This window comes from Asterias rubens, chromosome 19, assembly GCF_902459465.1.
Source record: "Asterias rubens chromosome 19, eAstRub1.3, whole genome shotgun sequence".
Taxonomy (NCBI): Eukaryota; Metazoa; Echinodermata; class Asteroidea; order Forcipulatida; family Asteriidae; genus Asterias; species Asterias rubens.
This window is the reverse complement of record NC_047080.1, coordinates 4,803,174-4,821,710: the sequence shown is the minus strand read 5'-3', so window position 1 is coordinate 4,821,710 and position 18,537 is coordinate 4,803,174. Positions and strand designations below refer to the sequence as shown.

The window sequence follows — 18,537 nt, the reverse complement described above, 5'->3', positions numbered from 1 at the left end:
CAAACCAACCATAGAAAAAACAAAAAAACAGCTCAAGGTCAAAGTCTAGTATGACAAAATCCTGTTTCTGTCTGTTTGGAAAACTTTTTCTATATACAAACCAACCATAAAAAGCGGGAAAAAAACAGCTAAAGGTCGCAGAGTCTCAAAGTCTGATATGTTTTTTTTTTTCTGTCTGTTTGAAAAACTGACCTTTTTGAAAACCAGCCCATGCCCATAAAAAAACTGAAAAACATCTTAAAGGTAAATACTCCAAAAAGTATCACCATAAAAACTTTCTTGCAGCTGCAGCAGTATAGTCAATATTGAAAAAGGATTCCCCTGAAGTATTAAATGTGGGTTGGAAAATTTGTATTGTTCCGACTGTTTAATATAAATACAAACAAATAAATAATACACATAATGTGTAGTGTTTATCATGACTTAATCACTGGAGGGTACATCAATTTGTGCTCTATCCCTGAGTTTTAAATTGTATTTGATTTAATTTGTGGACAGAATCTGACTAACCCAGCTCTTACAAATGTAACCTTTGATGTTGGACAAGATGAACTGCTCGCTGTGATTGGTCCCGTGGGGTCAGGCAAGGTTAGTCAAATATCTCAGGATTATTCAAAACTGAATTTGTAAGCTCAAAAGTGTTTTGAGATATTTTTTAAATCTGAGAAACACAACTGCAGCCAAACATTGATATATTTACGATAATTAAGTTCAGATCAATATGATTAAGTATAACTACAGTACTATGTAAAGACACCACAAAACAGGTGCCCAATCAATTAACAAGCACAATGAATTTAGGATTGTAGCTACATTGCCAGAAAACATAACTAGCCGTTGCAAACTGCTTACCAACCAAGAAGGACCTATGGTATAAATGCAAAAAAAACAGTTAATGTTCTTATATTTCCGGCCTAGCAGAGTCTTTGTCAAAGACAACGTGGTTCAATAGTGGTAACTTTGTGGGCTAAAGATATTACAATCACTGCATCTACAGTTAAAATTTCTCTGAATTCTGAGCTCATTTTAGTCAATTGTAGAAATCCAAATCCTTGCCTTAAATATATTTTCATTGTTTTCCCTGCAGTCAACGCTCCTTATGGCTCTTCTGAAGGAGCTACCCACAATCTCTGGAGATATTAACATTAATGGACGGATTTCTTATGCCAGCCAAGAACCCTGGGTGTTCAGTGGTACTATACGCCAAAACATCACATTCGGCAAAGAGTTTAACCAAAGAAAATTTGATAAAATTCTCAACGTGTGTTCCTTGGACAAGGTAGGTTGGTTAAGTTTATATTTCGGGATTGAAAAAAAAGGGATAGCGATTAAATTTGTGAGTACCCATACTTTTATGTGTGTTAAAGACTGAATACTCAGTACCTGTTCAAATCCTAGTGAACAATTCACATGTTTATTACTTTGATGGCATTTGAAACCATGGCCTTTGCCTTCTAGAGGGGTGTCATGACCGAGTGGCTTAGAGTATCGAATTCAAGTTATGGTGGTTAAAGGAACACGTTGCCTTGGATTGGTGAGTTGGTCTTTGAAAAGCATTTGTAATAGTTTGTTGTATAATGCACATGGTTGGAAAGATGTTTTTAAAGTAGAATACAATGATCCACACAAATTCGCCTCAAAAGTACGTGGTTTTTCTTTTACTTTGCAAACTAAGACAGTCGGCCATTTTCATAAATGGCTGACCGTGTTAGTCAACGAGGTAAAATGAAAATCACGCAATTTCGAGTGATACTCGTGTGAATCGTTGTATTTTACTCCTATTTCTAACCCATGGATGCATGTATTAACTAATGGTTTAGAACGCTTTTCAAAGACCAACTCGACTGATTCAAGGCAACGTGTTCCTTTAAGTTACCAGAGTGTGGGATTGGGTTCCCGTTGTGACACTTTATTATAAAGCCTTCTCTTCACACAGGGGCTATGAATGGGGATACGTGCTAGTTTAGAGGTTATTATTGTGGTTGAATAAACTTTAGAGCTCTAGGTTGCCAAGGTGTTGTACTCCCCAGGGAGCTGAGAGAGATTAAAGGAATGTTATTGGCCCAATGTCCAGGGCACTTATGTAAAGCGCACGGAAACATGAAATCCACTTTATAAGAACTAGTTATATTAGAGTAGCTGATGTCTTGACTGATAATTTTGCATCAACAAAAAAGTCTACTTACTTGTTAAGAAATCACTAAATAAAACATACTTTGTTTTCACAGGATATAAAAAGCTTTTCAAATGGTGACCTGACCATAGTTGGTGAACGAGGAGTGACCTTAAGCGGAGGTCAAAAGGCAAGGGTCAATTTGGCTCGATCTTTATACGATGATGCAGATATCTACATTTTGGACGATCCATTGAGCGCTGTTGATAGCGAAGTGGGGAGACATATCTTTGATGAGTAAGGAAATGTTTAAATCTTAAGGGCCATGTCACACGAGGCAACTTACAGTCAGCCAGTTCCAGGCAAACTCCAAGAAGAAAAGGCATCCACATTTGAATGATTTTTCTTATGGAATGAAAACAATATTTTGTTAACAAATTAGTCATGTGCTACTGAAGTGGTCCTGAATCATGCACTGTAGTTGGTTGCCTTCAAATTGCCTGTTAAAGTTGCCTCATGTGACAAGGCCATGACAGTCTACAATATTTCACATTTAATAAGCATGATTTCTTACTTGGTTACGAGTAATGGGAAAGAGACGGATAGTATAAAACATTGTGAGAAACAGCTCTCTCTGAAGTGATGTAGTTTTCAAGAAAGAAGTAATTTTCCACCAATTTGATTTCGAGACCTCAGATTTAGAATTTGAGGTCTCGAAATCAAGCATATGAAAGCGCACAACTTTGTGAGACAAGGGTGTTTTTTTCTTCCATTATTATCTCGCATCTTCGGCGACCGATTGAGCTAAAATTTTCACAGGTTTGTTATTTTATGCATATGTTGAGATACACTAAGTGAGAAGACTGGTCTTTGACAATTACCAATAGTGTCCACCGTCTTAAAGTTTTAAGTTTTATAAATAAAATGTGGTGATATTCAAGCTTCCTGAATGCGACAAACAACCAAATGTTGCCTTTTGAGAAGGATTCTGGGATAATTTTTTCAAAATAAGCGAAATTCAGAAGCAAGTATTCCTCCACAACAGCTTTATAAAATTGGGCTGTGATTAAGTCTAGCAGGTCATATTCAAAAATATTGAAATGCACTTGTTTTGTTAAACCCCAATGATTTGTAATTGAGTGTTTTCTTTTGATTGACTTTTAACAGGTGCATCATGCAGTACCTTGCAGATAAACCTCGTATTCTAATCACCCATCAGCTACAGTTCTTGAATACTGCCAACAAAATCCTTGTTCTGAAAGAGGTAAGTATCTGAATTATTTATCTTCCCTTTTATCTCAGAAGTAATTTTTAATCTAACTTATTGCACCTATGAGGTGCTCATCAATGCGCTTTAACAAATTGTTTTGAATTATATGAGAACCATTTATGTAGCACCTTAGAACGGTTTACCAGGTGCTGCGGTGCACTTGGCAACCACTGAAACACAGGTGCAAACCGCTTCTCCTTAGTGTAACTTGGTACTTTTGCGTGCATTACACAACACACATAGGACCAACAGCTTTACTTCCCATCCTAAGGAAGGTATAGTGTCTTTCTTAAAAGCACAAGTATCAAGACTGGGACTCGAACCCACACTTTGCTGATCAGACACACCAGAGCTTAAGTTTGGTGTTACTAAGTGCTCAACTACATGTAGATTCTTTATTAAAAAAAACAAGCAGTACCAAACTTTTCTTAACTTAGGATTCATCTAAGGACTTAAAACGAGTTTAGTTCTGTAACCATTAATCCCATCCTAAGTTAGGATGAGTTACTCGTCCTTATCCCACTGTTATGTGAAATCGGCTACAGAGTTTTGCTGAATGTTTGCCTCTTTAGGGTAACATGGAAGCCGTAGGTCCTCTGAATGAGCTGCATGAGAAGAACATTGACTTTGCCTCATTGATGAAAGTGGAAGAGGAGGAAGAGGATGAAGAACTTGAAGAAGGAGCAGTTGCTGAACATCCTGGTCTGAGGAAACGATCCAGCACAAGGAAGAGTCTTAAGACACAGAGAGTAAGTCTATTCAGAAACCTTGTTGTGGATACTTTTAAATTACTGATTTAAACTTTGTAAAAGAAAAAAAATTTACCTGTAATTGTAGGTTGGTTCTATGTAATGTCAATATTTTCTTAAATTGTTTTGTTCACGGTATGTTTTATTTTAGCAAGTATTGATATTAGTGATGTTTGAGGCTTTGCATGTTGTGTAGGATTACCTATAAATAATAGAAAATTTGTAGGTACAGCCATGTAATATTTCTCCTTTGAGGGAGTGTAAGGATAATGTGTTTACAAGCAGAAAGTTGTGCAAAGTATTTTACAGCGGACCAAGTCAAAATTTTCACAGATTCATTTATAAATAAATTATGGTTGATCACAAAAACATGAACACTGTCAGTATTTTTGTCAGCTAAACCAATCCTTAATTTGTTATTTTCTTTTTACTTTAGAGCTTCATCAAAGAGAACAAGTCAGGTCCACCAAAAGCCTTCAAGGATGAGAAGAGTAAGAAAGGAGATGTCTCACTACGAGTTTACTTCAAGTACTTCAAGTCAGGAGCTAACTGTTGCTTATTGCTCCTCCTCTTGCTATTTTTAATCGGAACACAGGTACACAAAAAATGTAATTTTGGGTTTGAACGAAAACTAGACCTGTGGTCGATTTGACATAGATTGATCTTAAGTACGAGTCAATCTTGCTAAGCAATGTGTGATGTCACAAAACAAATCACTATGGTGATAATGGCAAACTCATCTTAAGATAAATCTTAGTGCTTTATGAAATCAACCCAAGGATTGAACCTGGGACCTCTGGATTAATGTGCCGCTACTCTATCAGCTGAGCCCTAATGTTGGCAGTATCCCTATGGGGCTAGAAAGCTCACTTGATTTTTGACTGAAAATAATCCTTCATGGGTAACAGGAAAAAGATGTTTGTTTCGGAAGTGAATAAAAGCAAAACTAACAAGGAAGTATTTCCCGATGTTTGCAAAAAGAATAGCAAATAAAAATCCTGAGGATGACTAGAGCAAGCTAGCCGAAACGTTAAGACCGATTAATTAGAACTTACTTCGTCGAAGTGAAGTTAATCAATCCTCTACAAGCAAAAGTATTAGTCCCAGTCAATTTTTTTACCATCCGCCCAGGTAGTAGTTAAAAAGCAGGACAGTTCTTTTTAGAACTGAGAAGTCTCCCGAAATCAGTAATATATATAGCATGACAGTTCTCAAAAGAACAAAATCTACCTGGAAAGTAGACACACACATGGTGTTGCCACAAACACAATACGACTGTTTATCTTTTTCACTTATAGGTAGCGTACATCTTTACCGACCTTTGGCTTGCTTATTGGACTGAAGAAGAAGAGAAGAAACAATTCATGAATTTAACCGATATGGTAAGTTTGAGCAAGGATCTTGTCAAGCTAGACCCAAAACCGAAAACAATGTATTTCTGAAAAAACCTTACAATGCAAGATCTTGTTACTGCCATACCTTAACATTTGAAACCACAAACAAACATTTTTTTATATCTGTAAAAATCTTTGCAAATCATAATCTTTAAACCACCAAACCTTAATATTTGATTCCTGTCTGAATCTACGAAGCGAAAAGTTTTCAACACATATGGACAAAAACCTCATAGTGTTTGATCTTATTACCACCAAAACTAAGAATTTGATCACTGTCTGAAACAACAAGCAAACAGTTCTGTGTATATTTGGAAAAAACTGCATAATGCTTGATATTTTTTATCACCAATCCTTCAAATGTTGTCCTACATGTTGGCTATGATTGTGTAATGCGGTATTATTTAATGGTTCTTGATATTTTCAAACATGTGCGTTTTGTTACCCTGTTAATTATGTAACATTAATTATTCACACCTACACAATAATGTACTTGCAATTAACCTGTACTTGTCTTTGTAACTGCCATCATGAAATAAATGTTTATTGAGTTGAATTGAATAGAACTTTTTTTCTTGTTTGTATCTTGAACAGCCAATACAGGAATTAACAGACCATGACGAAGATGACTTCAGAAGTAGTTTATTAAATTTCAGTCTTACCTTCACAACAATCGAGAGTGCATACATCTATGGAGGACTTGTAATCATCCTCTTCCTAATGGCCATTTGTCGCTCAATTCTATCCTTCAAAATTATGATCAAATCATCGCGTAATCTCCATGATCGGATGTTCAGGACTATCATCAAGTCGCCCACGATTTTCTTTGATACCAACCCGGCAGGTGAGTTTTAAAGATGGGTCCTTCTCTCAATCGGCGCCCAGCACTACCTTCCATGATGGCCCTCAATACAAAAATTGTACTTAAAAAAAAAACCCAATTAATACATCTTACACCACCAACAAAATTTAAAAGGAAAGACACCAGGGTCTCCTGCTTAAAGGCAGTGGACACTATTGGTAACTGTCAAAGACTAGCCTTCACAGTTGGTATATCTCAACATATGCATAAAATAACAAACCTGTGAAAATTTGAGCTCAATCGGTCATCGAACTTGCGAGATAATAATGAAAGAATAAACACCCTTGTTACACGAAGTTGTTTGTCTCTATGGTTGATTTCGAGACCTCAAGTTCTAAATCTGAGGTCTCAAAATTACTTCTTTCTCAAAAACTATGGCACTTCAGAGGGGGCCGTTTCTCACAATGTTTTATACTATCAACCTCTCCCCATTAGTCGTCACCAAGAAAGGTTTTATGCTAATAATTATTTTGAGTAATTACCGATAGTGTCCACTGCCTTCAAATAGGAATTGTTACTCAGAATATAATATTCTAAGGTCTGCCTTTTTTAAATGGCCCGTGAAGTAAAGATTTCTCAGGTTTATATTTCAAAATAGAATTAGCTTTGTGGTATAATTGAAAAACTATTACAGATTATTCAGACTTCTAATTTATAAACTTTTTTGACAGTAATTCTGTTATTTTCTTGTTGATCTATTCCTATGAAATTGTGGTTCCTAGATTTTTGTAAACTTTAATTGTGTTTTCCTTTTTAAACAGGTCGCATCTTGAATCGATTCACCAAAGATATCGGTACAATGGATGACCAACTCCCTCAAACATTCTTTGACTTCCTACAGGTAAACCTTAATATTTACTTTTTATTTATTAAGACAATTTCAGTTGGCTGTAAACTCCTGACCTTACCACAAACCACCAAACCCACATAATTTCACTCCAATAAGAGGAATTACAGGGGGTGGGGATTAGGGTGGCATAAGGCAGAAGTAGCCATTAATGATGGTTTGTGAGGTCCTCATATTTAGTACCTACTGGAGACAGATGACAACAGTAAGTATAAAAAATAGGGTTTCCACCAAAGTTTTTGTGTACAAGTTCTTTTCAAGATAAGTTTGGTAAATCAATGGAATGAGACATAAATTGGATTTTAAAACTATGCAGAGGCCATTTTTTAAAAACACTTTTTGAAAATATAGTTTAACAGAAGACAGCTGATAGTTGGTATCAATTTTAACCTCCTTTGTGTCTTTTCCTAGATCTCACTTCATATTCTGGGCACTGTCATCTTAACTATCATTGTGAATGTGTACGTCTTCATCCTTGTTGCACCTCTAAGTGTTATCTTCGTCTTTCTGAGGAGGTACGCCTTGTCAGCGACGAGGGCAATCAAACGTCTTGATGGAATCAGTGAGTAGATATTGAAAGAGCACCACACAGAGTGTGGATTCAAATCCTGGTTGTGGCAGTTGTGTCCTTGAGCAAGATGCTTTACTATATTTGCATTGTTCTTCGGACAGCCCACGAATAATAAAAGGCGGGGGAAAAATGTTATATTAACCCAAATCTCTGAATATACAGTATATGATCTTGTAGTGTAATTGAAAAAATAATTTTTGTTTTCGTATATAATTATTTTCCTCCACTGACCCCTTTTTATTTCATCTCTGCAGCTCGAAGTCCAATCTTCTCCCACAACACCACTTCCTTCCAGGGTCTCGTAACAATCCGAGCCTACAACAAACAGAAACAATTCATTGAAGATTTCAACCGACGCCAAGACCAGCATTCAGCGGCATGGTTTGCGTTCCTTGCAGCTAATCGATGGTTTGGTCTACGGCTTGATCTCATCATGGTCGTGTTTACAGCTGGAGTTACATTTGTGTCCGTTCCCCTCGTAAATAGTAAGAAAACACTTCACCTTTTTTTAATCTTCCTTAATTGTAGTAGTCAAGACTTGAGAGTCTGAGAACAAGACAAGGGCCCATTTTCATAGAGCTACTTGAGTACAAAAAGTAGCTTAGCACAACAAAATTGTGCTTACCAGAATAAGGTTACCAGACAAAATACCATGTCACATGTACGTACAATATGTGACTGGTATTCTGCTCCAAATTTAGGGAATATTTTCTGCTTGATCAGCTCTATGGAATTGGGCCCTGTGCCTAAATTCATAGAGCCATTTAAGCAGAAAATATTGCTTGGCAATTATCTGCTAAGTAAAAGTAAGCTGGCTACCAGTCATATGACTTGGTATTTTGGCTGGTAATTATTAACCTCATTCTGATAACCATACCGGCCTGGAATTACCCAGATACTACAGAGGCTATGGTATCTGTTGCCCTGGTCTTTGACTTGATTAAAAAAAAAAAAATTAAGTTATTATTTGGCTCAATCAGCTGCTGTATTTTATTATATTTCTTTTGGATTAGAAATACTATGATGACAATTTTATTTTTTTCATTACAAAAAACCCAGTAAATAAATAGTTCTTAATTTATTTTGCGGTTCCTTTATATCCATCAGCTATAGTAACAGTTTAATTGATTATGTTTGACTTTCTAGCTACAGACCCAGGTCTGATTGCTTTGATTCTCAGCAACGCCCTGTCTCTTACAACTATCTTCCAGTTCGTCGTCAGACAAAGTGCATTAGTAGAGAACCAGGTAAACAAAAATGATAATTCATAGACAGTTTTTGTACAGCGCATATCACCGTAAGGTCCCTATGCGTTTCAAAGAGAGAAAGAAATCTTTTGGAAAAGGCAGAAAAGAATAAAACTAACTGTGATAACATTGTGTTTTAACCGGGTTTTAAATCGATCAGTAGTTTGAGCCTGTTTAACATTGTGTGTTAAACTCTTTCAAAGATGCAAAATAGGAAGTATTTGTGATACCTGGGGCTAACAGAAGATGTTTGTTCTTAACTTTCTAGCGGTTGATAATGCTGACATAGATTCTGGAGAAATTTTTTTTTTAGTAAGTTTTCATTTTGCTAGGGATAAAGAATATTATTTGGTTATAAAGCATTGTCTACTTCCAAGAGTCCTGTGAAAACAAATCCAAATAAAATATCACTCAGGTAATATCGCTTAAATAATGTGCCTTTTTTTTCTGTATAGATGACATCTGTGGAAAGGGTGATTGAGTACACAAAACTTGAATCTGAAGCTCCGCTAACAAACCCAAAGAAAAAGCCGCCACCAACATGGCCTCAGTTTGGTGCACTCACCTTCAACAGTTTGTCATTGAATTACTCAACTGAGAGCCCAAGAGTTTTGAAGAATTTATCCTGCAACATCATGCCGAAGGAGAAGGTAATTAATATTCATTGAGGAAAAACTTCACCCTTCATTTACCTTTGATTAAAATTGTATTTTAAGGTCAGTTTTTAAAACCATATTTGTTCTAACTTTACGCCAAAAGCCAGTCAGATCTGGCCTTGGAGGCTTTTCAAGATGGGTTCAATTATCAATTATTCAATAAATTAAGCAGTCAATCAATCAATCAATCAATCAATTTGGATGTAATTTCAATCCCAGCTACCAACTATTGTTTGTAACAGATATTTATCGTCTATTAATGTAACTTTTTTGCTTTTGATGTTTTTGTAAAATTCTGTACATTTTGTGAATGAATAAAGAGTTTATTTTGAAAAGTAAACAAAAGTCAATCAAACAATAATCGATTAATCATTTATATCCAAGCAAATCAATACAAAGCACATAAATATGGTAATCAGTTTAAAAGAACAATCAAGGTGATCAAATCAAATGAATTTTAATCTACTTTATTTCAGATGTAAAAATTGTAGAAAGGACATCTTTTTGTTACGTTTTTTGAAACAAACGATGATTTCAACAAGTTTTTGAATTTCTTTTGACAGGTTGGTATCGTTGGGCGGACAGGTGCAGGTAAAAGCTCGTTAATCACAGCCCTCTTCAGACTTACTGAACCTAGCGGCATCATAATGCTGGATGGAATAACGACAACGGAACTGGGTCTCCATGACCTCAGGACGAAACTGTCAATCATTCCTCAGGTGGGTGTGGTCTTAATAACTATCAGCCAATCACAACATCTCACATCCGATGGTACGTGTGGCTTGAATAATTAATAGACAATCGCCACATGTTCAGTCAGCAACCGAACCTGGTGGGTGTGGCCTTGACTAATTTAGGCCAATCAGAAGTATGAAATGCTTAAACATTTTAATTCTTACTCTGGTGGGTGTGGCTTAGACTACTTGAGGCCAATCAGAAGCTTGAAATGCTTAAATATTTACATTTTTACTCTGGTGGGTGTGGCCTATATCACTTAGACCAATCAGAATTTTGAAGTGCAAATATTTTTATTCTTACTCTGGTGGGTGTAGTTATTATTCTAGTCTTGTGAAGATTTCATTTTTGAAGTTAATTTGTAAGTAAATTTAGAATCAAGGTTTGGTTATTTGAGTTTGATAAAATTACCCCGGTAATTAATTATGAAAAAATCTATGTTTTTTTTTACCACCTCAGGATCCTGTTCTCTTCACGGGAAATCTTCGTTATAATCTTGACCCTTTCAGTCGTCACTCGGACGTGGAACTGTGGAATTCCTTAGACGATGTAAGTCAGAATATTATCTCCTTCACGATTTGTGTTTCAATTTTGTCAATTGTAACTTGTATACTGCTTGAACAAAATCAAAAATTAGCTGATACATATTGCTTGCCAACCCAAACATTTATCGTGTCAAAAGCTTAGTTAACATCATACTAAAGAAGAAGCTGGAGTATTTTGGGCATATTGCAAGGAGAGACGGGGGGGGGGGGAAATCTTGAGATGGTAGTGCATGGAAGGTGAATTGCTGATCTTTGTCAATTGTAACTTGTATACTGCTTGAACAAAATCAAAAATTAGCTGATACATATTGCTTGCCAACCCAAACATTTATCGTGTCAAAAGCTTAGTTAACATCATACTAAAGAAGAAGCTGGAGTATTTTGGGCATATTGCAAGGAGAGACGGGGGGGAAATCTTGAGATGGTAGTGCATGGAAGGTGAATTGCTGATCGCGCTGGAAGAGGAAGACCGAAAGCCAGATGGACTAATAACAACTTAAGACAAGTAGCATACATGAGTTAACAATATCAGCTCTGGACAGGAAGGCTTGGAGGGAGTTTGTTTCTCGTACCACAACAGGTCGGCGGTTGCCCTAATGAACTAAAGAGAGAGAGAGAGTCAATTAGACAGTTTAGTGATTGAGTGATTTGACGTTATTTGTTTTATCGTGTAGGTCCAGTTGCGATCTGTTGTGCAGGATTCACCAGATAAACTCAACATGGAGGTTGGGGAGTCAGGATCCAACTTCAGCGTTGGTCAACGACAGCTCATCTGTCTTGCAAGGGCTATACTAAGACAAAACCGTGTTCTTATCATGGATGAGGCTACAGCTAATGTAGACCCAAGGTGAGCTAGCGAAACAAAATCACTCAGTTTTCATTCTGGGTGCCGAATAAACAAATTGCTGAATGACATCGCCGTAACCAGAAACGTCTTGCACCAAGACTAGCGCGTAGTATCCGAAAACAACCAGTTATAAACCAAGCTCCAGCTGGTTAATATCAGCCGTTTAAACACCCCCACGTTACGCGCTCTCCACCAATACATGTAGTAATAGGGAAACTGTCTGAGGTATTTATGAATTCCTGTTAAATTACCTATCACCTTTGTAAAAGTCTTAAACACTTTGTTTTATTTGACAGGACTGATGCTTTGATTCAGAAGACGATTCGTACTAAATTCCAGGACTGCACAGTGTTAACAATAGCGCATCGACTCAACACAATCATGGACAGCGACCGCATCATGGTAAGTCTAGCAGTGAAATATACTGAAACATACAGTGACAGACGTAGTGATACACAGTGACACAGAAACTGGCATTTTGTAAACTAGTGTCAAATTTCAAGAAAATACTGCATACAAATGCCCAAGTCATTGTCAGTGTTTTATGTTTACTGTTGCACGGGGGTCTGATCATTATACTACTAGCCAAGAACCCCTCATGAACAGAAGACAAGGAATGAACTGTTATTTTAGGTGTGGGAGGAAAAGCCTAGAGGATAGTTCACGGGAAAACACTTGCAGTCAGGTAGAGACTGAAACCCAATCTACGTAGTGACCCTGGTGGGATTCAAACCAGGGTCCAAAAGATTGAATGTGAGGGAAGAAACCACTACGTCAACCAACTTGACTGCCCCAAAGTTAACGCAGGGTCTTGTTGTATTTTTCTTATTCCAGGTTCTGGATTCTGGAGAGTTGCTTGAATTTGATCAACCCCATGCCTTACTGCAGAGACCTGAGGGCATGCTGAGTAAGCTAGTTGAGCAAACAGGAAAGACTGAAGCAGCACAACTGATTGAGATTGCCAAGAAACACTTCAAGCAGAGACGAATATCTGGTGCCGATGGTCATGTGACATTCGCTAGCCCAGAGGAGTTAACTGTGGATGGGTAAGAGAGTTATTTCGACATTTTCTTTAAAGTTCATTTTGGTTTTATTTTCATTTGCAAGCAAACATTGTTGCACAGGCAAAGTGTGTTGTTCCTTATTGAATGAATATAAGGGGTGGGGGGGGGGGGGGTAGGGGTATAAACCTATTCTGCTGTGATCTTGATGGAATAGCCCCTTATAAATGTTGTTTGTTATGTTATGCTATGGTATGTTATAGCCTCTACACCAGCATCTACAGTAAAAAAATATATATTTTGTGTAGAATAATACAAAAATGTCACATTTACCAGAACGACTTGCTAGGCAAGGAGATACATGTAGGTACAGCCTTCAGTTGGGAGTGGAGCACTTAATTAATTAGAAACAAGTGTCATGTTTGGCTAGGCCAGGACTTGAACCTACATTCTGTTAATTACAATCTTATGACATCAACGTAACACACAATTTGTCATTAGAATGCACTTTCTCATGTTCGTTATTTCCTTGTCAATTAAAGATATCAGCAACAGATTCAGCAGTGGGGTCTGACAGGAGCAGCAGGTGCATCAGCCATATCTACCGAATCCAAAGGAATACAGGTTAGTACATCTTAGGGAAACATCTGCCCAATTTCTTAGAAGTGCTTAAGGGCAGTGGACACTACTGGTAATTACTCAAAAATAATCATTAGCATAAAAACTTACTTGGTCACGAGCAATGGAGAGCTGTTGATTGTGAGAAAAGGCTCCCTCTGAAGTAAAGTAGTTGTCAAGAAAGAAGTAATTTTTCACGAATTTGATTTCGAGACCTGAGAATTGGATTTTGAGGTCCCAAAATCAAGCATCTGAAAGCACACAACTTTGTGTGACAAAGGTGTTTTTTCCATTATTATCTTGCAACTTCGACGATCGATTGAGTTAAAATTTTCACAGGTTTGTTATACTATGCATATGTTGAGAAGACTGGTCTTTGACAATTACCAATAGTGTCCATTGTCTTTAAGCACAAAGAGTAGCTTAGCACAACAAAACTATGCTTATCAGAACAAGGTTACCAGTCAAAGTGTAGTGTCACATGTAGAATCTGTTACTGGTATTCTGCTTATTTTGGCTTAGCAGAAATATGTTAAGCATAATTTTCTGCTTGAGTTCCTTGATGGATGAAAGGAAAGAAAAAAGGAAATTCAATGCAGCCAATGATGGATGATAAGGAAACAACATACGCTGGAACTGGAGGGAAGTGTTGAGCCTTTAAGGGCCAGTGGGAAATGTTTTAGAAACGAGTAAAGAAATCTCTGACACCAATATGTGAGGAAAGGTCATGTTAAATTACAGAGTGATTATGTGGTGTGTAGTTGTGCTATTTTTGTGGTTTGGGGATATTTTTATAGGGTAGGAAAAGGGCAGGGATGTTTGATTGTGGAGTTTTTTTTAAGAAACGACGGAGTTCATCATGTGATGATGGATTGTTGAACATCACATTTTGATCTGTCAAGTTAATGTTTTGAAAACATTTATTTAATATATATACAAGTCATTTTAAGGATTTGTCCCAGACAATTAAAGCTCAATAAATATAGCTTTAGTCTGTCATTTTGGGATATTTCATGGAGCTTATTTGCTGTCTACCCTCAACTGATGTTATATTTTTGTATGGGTTGTCATGGCCGAGCAGTTTAGAGCATCAGGTGGTTTAGTCATCGGAGGTTAGTACCCCAGTCATGACTCGTCTACTTGAGCAAGAGGCTTTACTATAATTGCTTCTCTTCACGCAAGGGTACAAATTGGTACCTGCGAGGGTAGAGGTTGATATTGTGTCTGAAAAAGCTTTTGGAGCGCCACAGTAGCCCAGGGTTGTGTATACTCTCAGGGAGCTGAGAATTGAAGGACTGTTAATGGACCAACGACCAGGGGTGGATTTTACAAAGATTTACCTTAGAACTAGTTCTAGGACTCCTTAGTAACTTTATTAAAACCGTAACGCTAGTCCTAAGTTAGGATGAGTAACTCGTCCTAATTCGAGATTAGACTAGTCTTTTCTTTCTGTAGATGAGCAGAGTATACTGTTGGAAACGTCAAGACCAAACCGGCTCTTTTCAGAGCCATCACTCCTTCAAAAGAGATTGTTCTCATGGTTGTACCCGCCAGTTTACTATTCATATTTATATTTATAGTTACTCTTAGTAGTCCTGGTGAAATCCACCCCAGGACACTGTAAAGCGCACTGTTATAATGTGCTTTAAAAGTAATAGTCAACTATTTAACTGTCAATTAAAGGCAGTGGACACTATTTGTAATTGTCAAAGACTAGCCTTCACAGTTGGTGCATCTCAACATATGCATAAAATAACAAACCTGTTTAAATTTGAGCTCAATCGGTCATCAAACTTGCGAGATAATAATGAAAGAAAAAAACACCCTTGTCACACGAAGTTTTGTGCGTTTAGATGGTTCATTTCGAGACTTCAAGTTCTAAATCTGAGGTCTCGAAATCAAATTCTTGGAACTTACTTCTTTCTCGAAAACTACATTATTTCAGAGGGAGCCGTTTCTCACAATGTTTTATACCATCAACCTCTCCCCGTTACTCGTTACCAAGAAAGGTTTAATGCTAATAATTTGTTTGAGTAATTACCAATAGTGTCCACTGTCAATTAATAATTGATTTTTTTTCATCTTGCAGACTGATTCCTGTGAGCATCATGTGGTTCTTCTTCCAATCACGGCCGAAGGTTTTGGCTTCTCAGTTGCAGGAAGTACAGACAAGCCTAACATGCCTATTATTGTTGCTCAGGTTGTACCGGACTCCCCAGCCAGCTTTCCTTATGCTCTTCAGGTAAGGTGGACCAATGTACTTACTGTATCACGTGTGGTGTTTTGCAACATAAACTTCATTGCTTAGGGGGTCTTTTTCAAAAGTGAATTTGAATCTCATGCAGTCATAAACGCGCTGGACTATTTCTGAAATTGTTCAATATGAAGGATAACATAAAGAAAAGGGTAAATTAATAATCATAAATATATAAAATGGAGCGCCAATGGAAATGTTATTGCTTACACCAGGAATATTAGTTTAATGATTTTAATGTGATCAAATTAGACATTTTGAGTTGGTGTTAGCATTTTAAACTCATGTTTTAAAGATACAAAATTCTGACGAACTGCTTGACGATCCATAAGTGAACTTTAACTGAATTTTGTCATTTGATTTTCACTTCAGGTTAATGATGAAATTTTGGCAGTTAACGGTGAGGATCGAGCCAAGCTGACCTATGCAGAAGTCTGCCAGATGATAAAAGACAGTAAGGACAGAGTCCAGCTACTGGTCAGACGACGTAAAAGTGCCGCACCCTCCCAGAAAGAGGAGAAGGGAGACGGTGAAAGTAATGGATTGGACAACAACGGATTTGAAGTAAGTAATTTGTTAATGGAGGCTTTCTAATATATCTACTGAAATCTTAATGGAACTTAATTGATAGATTGGCTCTAGGGTCAAATTCAGTGTTTTTTTGTTTTTTTCATCAAACGTGTAACTGTTTTTACACCTTCACGAGGACTCTCTCTATTGGAAAATGAGTGAATCACAAATCTGAATTAGAGCCTCTCTTTAAAGTATAACAAAAAATTGATGTTTGATTTTATCTTCTTCTTTTTTAACAGGGGATTCCCCTTTGTATGATTGAAGTGCCAATGAAATCATCTCCAACAAAACTCTCTCTTGATAGGCAATGCAATGAGAAGTTTCAGAGTTTGGAGGGTTTCTTATATCAATAGTTTTATAGGACGAACAAATGTGTGTGTTTTGTAGAAACTAACTTATTGCCTCTTTTTACACCCTAGGGAAGTCCCCCTTCTCAAAGGAAACACAGCCCCACCCAAGATAAGATGGAACAACCCAATGACTCAGCTTCCAGTGGTAGATCCTCTATGGCATTTGTCAATGAGGGATTTGAGGGGACATCACTTTCAGCAGTAGGGGAGTCAACAGACAATATCAGTCCCTCTGATATTCAAGTAAGACCCACGTCAGTTGACTCTTCAAGTGTTGATTTTGATACAAAGCTGTGAAGACTTTTGTTCAGTTTTTTTAATTCATGTTTGTTGCAATAATAAGGACTTCAACTCATGGCACTTATTTACTAAATGAAATCAGGGGTCAATTTCACAAAGAACTTAGGACTAGTTCTAACTTAGGACTAGTCTTAGTAGATATTAAAAACCTAAAGGCTAGTCTTACCTTGGGATGAGTAACTCGTCCTAACTTGAGATTTGACTAGTCTTAACTCTTTGTGAAATCACCCCAGGTCTGGAATTACACAGATTCCCATAGACATTGTGAAAGTTAAAATGGACTTAAATTTGAGTTCAGACTTGTTGAGTTCCTGTGTACTGAAACAAGGTGGTACTTTCTCCAGATTTAAAGAAATACCGCTCTCTTTTTTAAAGGAACTTCCCAGAAGCTCCTTGAAATCTATAACTCCAAGGGTTACAAAAATGTGGAAAATTTAAACTCTAACTTCTAGACATTTTTCGTCAGAAGTGAATCTCACACCCATCTTTGAAGTATATATAATTCCAGGCCTGCAAAGTCAAAGCGATTCTGTACAAGAAATTACTTTAAGCATTAGCCCATAAAACATGCTTTTAAAGGGAAGGTACACGTTTGGTCATTACTCAAAACAAATATTAACTTAAAAACTGACTTGGTAACGAGCATTGGGGAGCTGTTGGTAGTATAAAACATTGTGGGAAACGACTCCCTCTGAAGTAACGTAGTTTTTGAGAAAGAGGTAATTTCTCACTTAAATAGAAAAAGACTTCTAGCTAGATGTCTTTTATTCCTATCTGAAAGCACACAAATTTTCCAACAAGGGTGTTTTTTCTTTCATCATTTTCTCGCAACTCCGATGACCAATTGAGCTCAAATTTTCACAAGTTTGTTATTTTATGCTTATAATGGGATACACCAAGTGAGGACACTGGTCTTTGAAAATTACCAAACGTGTACCTTCCCTTTAAGCAGAAAGTTTTCAAGTTCGTTTGGCGTTGATTTTTCTTCATTTGGTAAGCAGTGCCATAGTTTGCCATTCATGTTATTCTTTGTTCTTTGTTCAAGTTAGGTTTTAGTGTTTTTAAAATGCATGCCTACTTTTTCAAAACATCCCATATTTTGCTGACTTGTTTTTGAGGCTCATATTGTATTTCATTATAAGAGAAGTGTTTTGTTATTGTTCATTTTGTACTAATTTAAATACAAAGTTATGTTGATATTTCTATTGAGTTGAAGTTTCTTGAATTTCAATCTCTGAAATAATTTGTTAATTCTTTGATAAATTTCACATGATCCTAAATTATAATAGAAGTTCCAATAATTAAGAAGATTGTAAACAAACATAACTTTCTCTACATTTATGTGATAGTAAGTTTGTTCGTTTACCTTACAAAGGAAACTTTACGAAAACAATTCTTGAAAATTTCTTGAGGGAACATCTCATAATATTTGGTACCAACGAAAATGTAGTATGTCATAAACTTTCTTAAATTTTGCAAGCTGATTTTAGAGAGTGCTTGTTATATTAGTGTGCAAGAGCTGAAGGCTGTGCTTAATAACGTATTAAATCACTTGCTTTTCTTATTTAGTAACACATTGCAGTGAACTTGACATGTTTAAAACTA

The 18,537-nt window shown here is 36.7% G+C and overlaps 1 protein-coding gene across 1 annotated transcript in view; it reads left to right on the top strand.

Moving 5' to 3' along the window:
• Positions 1-17,577, top strand: part of LOC117302959 (multidrug resistance-associated protein 4-like) — a 49,315-nt gene extending 31,738 nt beyond the window's left edge. Inside the window, exons 12-33 of the mRNA XM_033786958.1 lie at positions 499-588; positions 1,088-1,279; positions 2,229-2,410; positions 3,281-3,377; positions 3,956-4,132; positions 4,569-4,727; positions 5,431-5,514; positions 6,121-6,370; positions 7,150-7,229; positions 7,647-7,797; positions 8,061-8,291; positions 8,953-9,053; positions 9,509-9,703; positions 10,273-10,428; positions 10,904-10,993; positions 11,664-11,836; positions 12,133-12,238; positions 12,671-12,882; positions 13,380-13,461; positions 15,545-15,697; positions 16,082-16,273; positions 16,702-17,577. Of these exons, the coding sequence (XP_033642849.1) occupies positions 499-588; positions 1,088-1,279; positions 2,229-2,410; positions 3,281-3,377; positions 3,956-4,132; positions 4,569-4,727; positions 5,431-5,514; positions 6,121-6,370; positions 7,150-7,229; positions 7,647-7,797; positions 8,061-8,291; positions 8,953-9,053; positions 9,509-9,703; positions 10,273-10,428; positions 10,904-10,993; positions 11,664-11,836; positions 12,133-12,238; positions 12,671-12,882; positions 13,380-13,461; positions 15,545-15,697; positions 16,082-16,273; positions 16,702-16,929 (3,381 nt within the window). The 3' untranslated portion in view covers positions 16,930-17,577. The remainder of the gene's footprint in view (positions 1-498; positions 589-1,087; positions 1,280-2,228; positions 2,411-3,280; positions 3,378-3,955; positions 4,133-4,568; positions 4,728-5,430; positions 5,515-6,120; positions 6,371-7,149; positions 7,230-7,646; positions 7,798-8,060; positions 8,292-8,952; positions 9,054-9,508; positions 9,704-10,272; positions 10,429-10,903; positions 10,994-11,663; positions 11,837-12,132; positions 12,239-12,670; positions 12,883-13,379; positions 13,462-15,544; positions 15,698-16,081; positions 16,274-16,701) is intronic.
• The last annotated feature ends 960 nt before the right edge of the window (positions 17,578-18,537 follow it).